Genomic DNA, 10,424 nt, shown 5'->3' with positions numbered 1-10,424 from the left:
TTCACTTTGAGCTTCTTCTATGACCATGAGAAGAGATGAAGTCGACGCTGCCTAGTAGATGGGGTTGCTGCTGTCGTCGCTGGAGTGGACTCAGCCACGCAGGCCCAATCTTCCCTCTCCCTTTTTGCACTACGTCATTTATATGCAAAGTGACCATATCTTTGGCAATTATAACATTGAATACCCGACTTATCAAATACTTTCTTCTCTTTGTCTACATCAGGTGGCGGAATGCATCCTCGACCTCGGCCCCTTCCTCTTCCTCGGTCGCGCTCGTCATGACGTCCACTTCTGCGAGATGAGGGCTCCTCCCCAGTTGAAAACTTGGCTTTGTTGAGCACCTTGGCCAGTAAGGCCTGCTCTTCTTCACGAGACTCCCGCTCCCTGAGTCGCAACTCATGAACGGTGAGTGAGCCTATGACTTCATCAAGACTCACCTTGTCAAGCTCGCCATATTGCTCTAGTGATAGGGTGAGATAGGGTGAGAGCATCAAACTTGGAGGGCATCGCCCGCAAGAATTGTCGCACCACCTCTTTCTCTTCCATCGTCTCTCCCAAACTTTGCAAGTCTGAGACAACGCCCGTGAACTTCATCTCAAAATCCACGACGGAGTCAATCTTCGCCATAGTGACCATTTCAAAGTCACGCTTCAAGCCTTGGATGCGAGACTGAATCACGCGATCCACACCGGGATTCCGTTGTTGCAGGGTCTCCCAATTAGCTTTTCCGTCTTCTTAGCATCAAGAACCACCAGCAGGTCTTCTGGAACCGCACCGATGATAGTGGAGAGAGCTAATCGGTCTATCTTCTGGAACAGCAGGTCCATCTAGCCACCGTGCTCGTCGGAGGTACTTGTCTCGCCCTTCTTCTTTGTCATCGCTTGATCCCCTGAAATCGAATGGCTCTGATACCACTTGTTGCGCCTTTGTTTGCCCTTACACATAGACTAGCCCTTAGTTAATAGTACCTTTCAGGTACCTCAGAATTAGCTTGACTGCTGTGAGATGTTCTGATGTAGGATGCTCCATGAACCTGCTCAGAAATCCTTCTGAGAAAGTCAAATTAGGGCGAGTATGAGTCAAGTACCTTAGACTTCCAATGAGACTTCGAAAATAGGTTGAGTCAACTAATGAATCATTTTGTTGACTGAACTTGACTCATGCTTCGAGAGGAGTGTGCACTTATTTATAATAGCTCATTTTCGCATAATTCAGGATAGTCTCTGCATAACCCCAAGGAAGAGTTGATGATGTGGTCCAGCCTAACGGGAGGGGGACAAAATCAAAACTATCTCTGCGGGGAGATTGATCTGACAATGGCAGACTGGTTTTTTCTGTTTTCTCATTTGCAGGACTGATCATAACGGCATGCAGCAGCAACCTCTGATGTAAGGACTCCGGTCAGGAGTTTGTTAGCATCTCCTACCCTTCCCCCTTTACTTGGACGCCCTATATAAAGGGCTATGTGTTGGAACTTCGTTTTTGTGGCATTTCAAGGAGTTGTTTTGTTTTGTTCATTTCTTTTCCTTCTCTCTACATCTGGTTAGCAGTGTTAGTGAGTGAGCTTCTGTGCTACTAGTGCCAACACCATGCTGTATTCAATGCTAGCCAAGTCAAATTTGGGTAGCTAAAGAGCCCATGTCTCTGTTTGCCCGCTGCCGTGACGCAGACAGCAGTGAACATTCATCCAACTTGAGAATATCCGAAGAGATCTAATCCATCATGCACGTCGCCGTGACTAGCCGCCATTATGATTCTCTTGTGCGCCATAGTCCACAAGCTCCTCACCCTCTTAAGGAACCTTCCGCACGGTGGACCTGCCATGCGTCAGCTCGGATATCAATCACCAGAACTAGGCTTTTGTTTGGCAAAAATATCCGGATTCTTTGGTAGTCCGCATAGGGCGGCGGAACTCAGATCCGGCCATTGTGTATCCAACTATTTGTTTCTGCTTCTTTGGTGATCTGTCTGCCATCTACCAACTTGATCTAATTGCAATAAAGAACTGAAGTAAGCGGCTTAAAGAAAGAAATCAAGTTTAGCCATGCTGACCGAATCGAGTTGTTGACCAAAGTAGTTTAACCATGGCCATGCTGTCAGCAATCTAGCCCAGCACTTGGAGTTCGGGCCGTTAATGCAGTAAAATCCATCAATAAACGGTTACCATCAAGCCAGCTGTAAGTTACGTCTTATCCCTTCTATAAAACGGCAGTGGCACCTATGCTTTCCCCGCAACCCATTTTACTTCCAGCTCTCCAGGTCTCAAAGAAGCCCTACTGCGTGACAGTTTTCTGCCAATCCTAGACTTCATTTTTCAAGCATGGCTCTTAAGAGGGCAACGTCCGTTTCTGTCGTCGTCCTAGTGCTTCTCGTGCTGTTGACAATCACGGGTATCCCAGGAATTTTCTTGGACGGCATTTTTTACATTTTGTAGAGTCGCATAAAACGTTTGATGTATTTCCTTTCGTTTTCTTCGGGGACCTAGAAGAGCTCTTCAAAGAAGACGCATTTAGTATTTTGTTACCTCAAAACCCCAATGCTTTTCCACTGCTCTTTTTAGTCATAATTTCATTATTCTCTTGGATTATGTCAGGTTCAGGATTTTTGTAGCAAGACTGAAAGAGCACAACGATGCATAGACTGAGGGGTCTGCTTTTTTTTCTTAAACCTTAAGTTTATAATTTTTTGTTAATTTACTTTTGAGTGTATTTGTTCTTATTAACTTGGAAAGTCATTTCGATATTTTTATCTGGCGGAGACTGTGAAATATTCTAACTATTTATTTGATATTATTCAGCTACAAAGGTAAGTGGTGCTAGAGAGTTGGAAGACTTGGTTGGGGCTTCTGCAAGAATATGTTCTGCGCGAAGCGGGAAATACTGAGGCCTTTGTATTTTCAGCATCAACTGCGCCAGAACTTGCAGGTTGGAGCGCTTCACTTCAGGAAAGTGCAGCTTCTTGCGCTGTCTCTGCACAAAAACATGCTAAGACTCATAATGCCATGACAGATACACCACATCAGAGTGAAGCCTTGCACTTGAGGATTCCCTTGATGTTACGTATCACCCTCCCGTGACGTGATCCTTCCCCCTGTTCCATTATGTCGCTTGTTTCCCTTTGTTGTTTGAATAATATGTTGTACAATGTGTTGTTGTATTCCTTTTATTTTGTTGCCATGCGTTTGTCATAAAATAATCGATACAGCTTTCCTTGTGCACTTCTCACGTGAATGTTTTCTTATGTGAGGTGGGAATTATATCCTCATATTAAAGGGCCATGCAATGTGAGGAAGGTAGAGAAACTAATGATCGACACTCGACTTCCTGCTGAGCTGTCGTATTGTACTTCGTTCTCCTGGGTTGTACTGCGGGAGGCTGACACTGTAACATCCAAACTCGATCTTCTTATCAGTTACTCGTGTTTAATGAAATGTATTATCATAAAAAAAGTTTCCCCGTGCTGGAAACAAAGATAAGATTGAAGAAGAAGATAATGAAAATTTAACCAAATAGTTTTCCGTAAATAACGTAAGAGGACATCTCTTGAATGTATAGATACAGGCGTCCCTTACTCTCTGAGTTATAGATAATAGATTTAAATGAAGTCCCTTAATCTGTTGATGTTGCCATCATCACGGTGCTTGATAGCTTGGAATAATTTGTCACTTGGTGTCAGGCGGCGATGGCAGAGATGGCGGCTGAGTCAAGATTGGAAATGGCGGCCGCTGAGGAACATAAAAATAAATTTATAAAAACAGAGAGTTGAGAAGGATGATAGGCAAGGGAATATAATAATGAATGTATCAGGCGGAAAATTGTTATTAACGATAGATTGAACTAGATGGATCTATTGATGAAGGTGGATGGATGTACTAATGAATACGAATGCATTGTAGATCAATATCCTCTGCTAGATCAATGTGATCATTGAAGGGTGGAGAGCCCATTACAATCTATTGTGTCTTTTAATTTCAACCATGGGCTGTAAAGTAGGAAAAATTCCAATGTAAGTTTTACATTTCTAGGGTTTTATTTATGGACACAATCTATGATGGAAAGAGGAGAGAGGGAGAGGCAAAGATGCCTTCAAATTTCAGCCAAAGCTTTGTCTGGACTTTCAATAACTTGATTTCAAGTTGAATAATTCTTAGCCCTAGGAATTTCTATATCAGTTGGCTCCAATTACCATTGTGGTAGAGGATTTCCACAAAATTGACCACATCAACATTTGCATTTTATATTCTATTTTGATATTAAAATAATGAATAGTTCAAATATTTCCAAATCGATCCGTCCAGAGTTAGTCCGCTTCATATTTTTTTCGTCCACATTCTGTCCCGTCCGAAAACCATCCCATCCAAGACATTCTCGTACCGTCCAACCTCAGGGACAAAGCAGTGCACTAGGCCACTAGAAATTCCACACGCGGCACAACATGTGCTGGAATATAGACAGAGCTCTCACGCGGATACATCACTCTCGGAATTAGACATGGTCGTTCTGTTCTGTTCTTTTCAAACGAACAAAAAATTCGCACAAAAGAACAGATGTTCGTTGTTCTGTTCTTTTTTGTGCGAAAATAAGAACAAATGTTCGAACAATTCGCACATTTAGCACAAATTCGCACAATTCGAACAAAATTCTCACAATGGGTAAAAACTCGCACAATTCGAACAAAATTTGCAGTGTTCAACGTTCGCACAAAATTCGCACAGACCGAACAGCACAGGGGTCTGTGCGATGTTCTGTGCGAATTTGGTTTTGTTCTGTTCGGAAATCCGAACAGAATGCACAATTCACACCAATTGGCACAAAGCGAACAGAACTACCATGTCTACTCGGAATAGAGACAACCCGTCCTGTCCACCTTCAAAAGCCCTCACCAGGATGGTTATTTCGTCCATGGAGGAAACAATCGCCAAGTCCCGGGACCAAACGATTTTGTTCTTTATGGACAAAGCTACCGCCCTGTACGCGTCGGTGCATTACAAAGTTAGATGTACGTTCCTTTCAGGTGCCATCGCAATTCGGAACGTTAATTGTAGCGACCCCAGTAGCAGTAGATATTCATAAGGTTCCTGTCAGTTTTAAAAACATTTAAAATGAAAAGTTTTCCGAAGACAACAGTTTTTCCGTAAAATAAAGAATGGGTAACTCGATTCAAGAGATTAGATCCAAATTATCATTTAAACTTTGGGGGCCTTTTTTACCGCTCATTGTGACCTTTGCATAATGTACTACAAGGATATGTGTATATTGACATGGTTTAGACGTGAAAGATTCACTGTATTTGCAAATATGGTTTCCTGTCGAGCTACCAAGCGCTATCGCGAATGTATTCATATCCAGGCCAAAGACAAGAATTCGATGTTGACAAGATGCAACATCCTACAAAATGACGGGCCAAAACTTATCTTTGACGTTCAAATGCCCAAGTGAAAGGCTATAGGAAATATTGAAATTTAATTTTTTTCTCACTTAAGATTGAAAAACCAAAGTATGCGCGTCAAAATGAATACACAAGTATTCAATCTGTACAACAGTCCCTTCGTAGAATTGGTTGAAACAAATCTGATTGGGCTGAAAATGAATCACTATTAAGTGCGACCTCTGATTGGGCTGAAACAAAGTCTATGGATTGCAGTACAAGAATCGCTGTGGGTGCAGAAACGCATTTAATTGATCAAATTTCACGGTTTCATCAATTTTATTCGCAATCTCTTCCATTCGTTAACAATCCGGTAGCTCCTCCTAAGAAATAAGGGGATGATGGATAGTAGCTAGTGGTGATGCGTTGGAAATCTAAATACGTGGCTAACACGCAGTGAGAGAAGAGACGCCTAATTTTATTTTACCGAGCATGATTTTATCAAAATGTCGTGGATTGAATAATTTGCGCGAGATCTGACGTAAGCAGCCTGTCCAGAATGATGCTTTAAATAACCAGATACAAGACTCACTGGGATATTTAACGTTCGCCTTGTCATGTTTGGCGTGAGCCGGACGGCATGGACCTTAGCTCTAACAAGGGAATATCCAAGAATCTTTAGCCGCCGCCATTATGATTCTCTTTTGCGTCACAGCACGTCCTCCTTACCCTTCATATTCTATGCCGTAGGCTGCCGGCGGATGGACCGGGAATGAGTTCGGTCGGATGTCAGTCTGAATAACTAGGTTTTTTTTGGCGATAATGCCTGGACATTTCGGCAGTCGGCACAGTAAACTGGATCTCAAATTCATTCTGTGTTTGTATCCAAGTATGTGTGTCTGCATGTTTTACCGCCTTGGAATGCGGCCATTATTATTATATTCCTTTCAATATTTATATCCATTTCGTTCAAGAACATCACTGAGGCTGAGGCTGCCGACGCCTCCTGATCAGTTAGAAAAAGCTGATCGATCAATGATTAGAAGAAAGTGAATACTTTTCTACTTTAACTAAGAGAATGGATTATGTTTTTGGATTATGTTCTACTTTAACTAAGACAATGAACATCACCAACCAACACGAGCTTTTGAGTCATCCCATTTTTTGGATAGTTCATTTTTTAAGATTTCAGCTAACGTATCAGACGCTGATATTTTTGGCAGGATTAGAGTGTAGGAGCCACATATTACTTTGAACCACTAATGAGTGGAGCCATCTTCACGCATCCGTTTCGATTAATGAAATTGATAACAAAGTGGATTGTGCATGCGCATTGCAGGCCTTCTGGAAAAATGTTTTACCGTTCGGACAATGAAAGCAAATTATTTATTTTACTTTACACACTGCCGTGGGTTGTGGAGCGAGACACTGACGTTTACTGTGCGTCCCTCTTAGAGGCCAGATCATTCATCCAAATCAAACATCAACTACTTGGTAGACGGAGATTTTTATAAGGCTCATCAGATAATAAAAAAAAGAACTAAAATGAGAAGGTCGTCCAAGACACGTGATTTAATTCATATTGACCGAGTTAGAAATTATTATCCGTAAAATAAAATATTAAAACTCTTTAGTACGTGGTGTTCGGAGAGCCCTTTGTGTTTCTGTTTTACTATGCACTACAACGATATAAGTATATTCATAAGGCATATAAGTAAAAGTTACCATTGATTACGAAATACTGATTTTATGTGGGAATAACAAGAGCTTGCATGCAACGCATTCACATGTAGGCCGAAGATTAAAAGGTCTATCAAGACAATAATCATTATCCTACTAAATGAAGGATGAGTTTTTATCTCTGACCTTGGAATGTCAACGTAAGAGGGTCGCAAACAACGGATCGATTCGGAAGCACCATTATGTCTATTACATGGTGAACATTAAATGTAATAGAGTGATGTGGCATTTTGTGATTTGTAGTAAAAGGCTAATTCCAAGGGTTGCATAGATTCAGTAAAAGTTATTCTGGACCCCTACGTATATACGCAGTCACAGACAATGTACGCTGCAATTCCCATGCACTGAGTATGACTTTGTCAAACGTTGCATAAGGCACGCGATATGTCCCATATGCGCGATGTCTGTACGATAATTAAATAGATAACCATATTTCAGGTCCCATGCTGCATTCAATGTTTGCCAAGTCAAATTTGGGTAGCCGAAGAGCCCATGCCTCTGTCCGACCGCTGGCGTGACGCGGACGGCAGGGACCATCCGTCCAACTTTAGAGTATCCAAATAGATTGAATCCGTCAAGCACGGCGCCATGACTAGCTGCCATTATGATTCTCTTTTGCGCCATAGTCCACAAGCTCCTCACCCCTTTAAGGAAGCTTCGGTTCCGACGTGGGCTCGCGCACGGTGAACCAGCCATGAGTAAGCTCGGATATCAATCACCAGAACTAGGCATTTTTTTAGCCAAAAATATCGGGATCCTTCGGTAGTCCGCACAGGGCTTCGGACGTCAGATGCTGCCTTTTGTGTGCATCCAACTATTTGCTTGAGCATGTTTGGTGATCTATATGCCATCAACCTAGTTGATCAAATTGCAATAAGAAGCCAAAGTATGCTGACTAGAGAAAGAAATCAATGGAGGAGTCGAGTTGTCCTTTCGCATCCGCTGGTCTGACCATCGCTATGCTGTCAACAACGTGGGCCAGCACTTGTAGTTCGGGCGGCTAATGCAGTGGAATCGGTCAACAAACGGTTACCATCAAGCCAGCTGTAAGTGCCATCTTATCCCGTCTATAAAACGGCAATGCCGTCTATGCTTTCCCCTCAGCCCACTTTATTTCCAGCTCTCAAGGTCTCAAAGAAGCCCTGCTGCGTAACAGTTTTCTACCAATCCTAGACTTCATTTTTCAATCATGGCTCTTAAGAGAGCAACGTCCGTTTCTGTCGTCGTCCTAGTGCTTCTCGTGCTGTTGACAATCACGGGTATCCCAGGAATTTTCTTGGACGGCATTTTTTCCATTTTGTAGAGTCGCATAAAACGTTTGATGTATTTCCTTACGTTTTCTTCGGGGACCTAGAAGAGCTCTTCAAAGAAGACGCATTTAGTATTTTGTTACCTCAAAACCCCAATGCTTTTCCACTGCTCTTTTTAGTCATAATTTCATTATTCTCGTGGATTATATCAGGTTCAGGATTTTTGTAGCAAGACAGAAAGAACACAACCCTGCGTAGACTGAGCGATCTGCTTTTTTTATTCTTAAACCTCAAGTTTATAATTTTATGTTTATTTATTTTAGAGTGTATTTGTATTTATTGACTTGGAAAATTATTTCGTAGTATTATCTGGCGGAGGGTATGAATTATTCTAACTGTTTATTTGATATTATTCAGCTACACAGGTAAGTGGTGCTAGAGAGTTGGAAGACTTGGTTGGGGCTTCTGCAAGAATATGTTCTGCGCGAAGCGGGAAGTTCCGAGGCCTTTGTCTTTTCAGCATCAACTGCGCCCGAACTTGCAGGTTGGAGCGCTTCACTTCAGGAAGGTGCAGCTTCTTGCGCTGTCTCTGCACAAAGACATGCTAAGAATCAGAATGGCGTGACAGACACAGCACAGCAGAGACAAGCCTTGCGCCTCAGGCCTCTATTCACGTTACGTATCACCGCCGCCACGATATGGTCTTTCCCCTGTTTCGTCCTGTGTCTCGTTTCTCTTTGTTGCTTGAAGACTATGTTGTACAACGCGTTGTTGTATTTGGATCGTTTTGTTGCGATGCGTCTTATAAAATAAGGTCTGCTGCTTTTCTTATGTATTTCTCAGGTGTGGGCTTTTCTCATGCGAAGTGGGAAGTCAATTCTCATATTTAAGGGCTACGCAATGTGCCGAAAGCAGAGAGACCCATAATTGATTCTCGAACTTTTATTTACCGTATACAGGAGAATACGGGAAGTCCTTTGCATATATTGAAGGGCAGGGAGTTAGGAGCGACCAATGAATTATCTTCGACTAAAATACATGGATTAGTATAGATGAAGTAGAGTCATGAAAAGCAACGCGTGGAAGCAGAACTTGTGACGTGCAATCTTATATGTAAATCCGGATTTGTTTTACAGAGAACTGATGCATAAAAAAATATTAAAAACATTATTTCGAAAACAATTTTGGTGTTGTATGTTCATTCTCGTGGGTATTAATTTTTTATAAGATTCGATTAGGAGCGCGACGATACATGTATAAATGAATTCACAAGTGATCAACCCGTGTCGTTCAATCCTTTTGCAGCAAGGGTGTTGGGGTAATCAGAGAAAGATAACTCGGTCACATTGCAGCTACACTCACCATACGGACATTCAATGTCCAATTTCTACTTCCTTCCTATATGTGCTCTTGATCCCATTATTATTTAAGTTCTGAAACGATGTGCCTGAGTTAAAGAATACTTAAATTAGTATAGATTAAGAATAAGAAATGACGCTTTAAACAGGAGTAGAGTGTAGGATCGCCACACACGGGGCGTGCTTACTGCTTTTAGAGATGTGGATACGGGCGATCAGAGAATATGGCGTTCAATCAACCACGTATTATTTGGAACTTCGCATAGTCGCGCCCAACTATTGAACTTATGGGCGATGAAATCAAATAATTTAGTTTACTCCACTTGCCGCTTAGCTGTCGTATTACAATTCGTTCTCCTGGCTGGTACTGCGAGAGACTGACACCGTATCATCCAAAATCGATCTTCATATCAGTTACTCGCGTTCAATGAAATGGATTACCAGAAAAAAGTCGCATGTACAATCCTCTCAGGCGACAGAGCATTCAACCCGGTCAGACGTCAAAAAAACCGGTAGCCGTAGGTTTTGAAGACGAAACAAGAAGAACATAAAGAGTGACAACAGAAACTCTGGCCACTCTCTTGCTCTGTGTTAAAATTGAAGACATAAATGGCACCCGGGTTGAAATTTTGATTTCTCCCTCTTCCTCGTCCCCTATTTTGGAAATTGTATCTGTTATGACCAACGTTTCTTCTTTGATATCCTGGTT

General features: G+C 42.1%; 1 protein-coding gene and 1 long non-coding RNA gene across 2 annotated transcripts; both read left to right on the top strand.

Annotated features, from left to right (window-relative positions):
* Positions 1–2,242: 2,242 nt before the first annotated feature.
* On the top strand, positions 2,243–3,829 carry LOC144707619 (uncharacterized). Its single transcript, XR_013582493.1, has 4 exons — positions 2,243–2,390; positions 2,594–2,647; positions 2,798–3,382; positions 3,676–3,829. It is a non-coding gene; the product is annotated as an uncharacterized LOC144707619 (long non-coding RNA).
* A 4,372-nt stretch (positions 3,830–8,201) lies between these two features.
* On the top strand, positions 8,202–9,192 carry LOC144707466 (defensin Tk-AMP-D4-like). Its single transcript, XM_078580578.1, has 2 exons — positions 8,202–8,366; positions 8,775–9,192. The coding sequence occupies exons 1-2, from the start codon at positions 8,297–8,299 to the stop codon at positions 8,963–8,965; spliced, it is 261 nt and encodes an 86-aa protein (XP_078436704.1). The 5' UTR covers positions 8,202–8,296; the 3' UTR covers positions 8,966–9,192.
* The last annotated feature ends 1,232 nt before the right edge of the window (positions 9,193–10,424 follow it).

The sequence above is a fragment of the Wolffia australiana genome, chromosome 9 (genome assembly GCF_029677425.1).
Source record: "Wolffia australiana isolate 7733 chromosome 9, ASM2967742v1".
Lineage (NCBI taxonomy): Eukaryota > Viridiplantae > Streptophyta > Magnoliopsida > Alismatales > Araceae > Wolffia > Wolffia australiana.
Note: the sequence above shows the minus strand (reverse complement) of the source record. Positions and strands in the feature narration are given on the sequence as shown.

Bases quoted from the DNA above. Each gene is read 5' to 3' on its own strand.
- LOC144707466 (XM_078580578.1), top strand. From the start codon at position 8,297: ATGGCTCTTAAGAGAGCAACGTCCGTTTCTGTCGTCGTCCTAGTGCTT. The intron at 8,367-8,774 runs GTATCCCAGGAA...GATATTATTCAG, and splicing joins CGTGCTGTTGACAATCACGG to CTACACAGGTAAGTGGTGCT.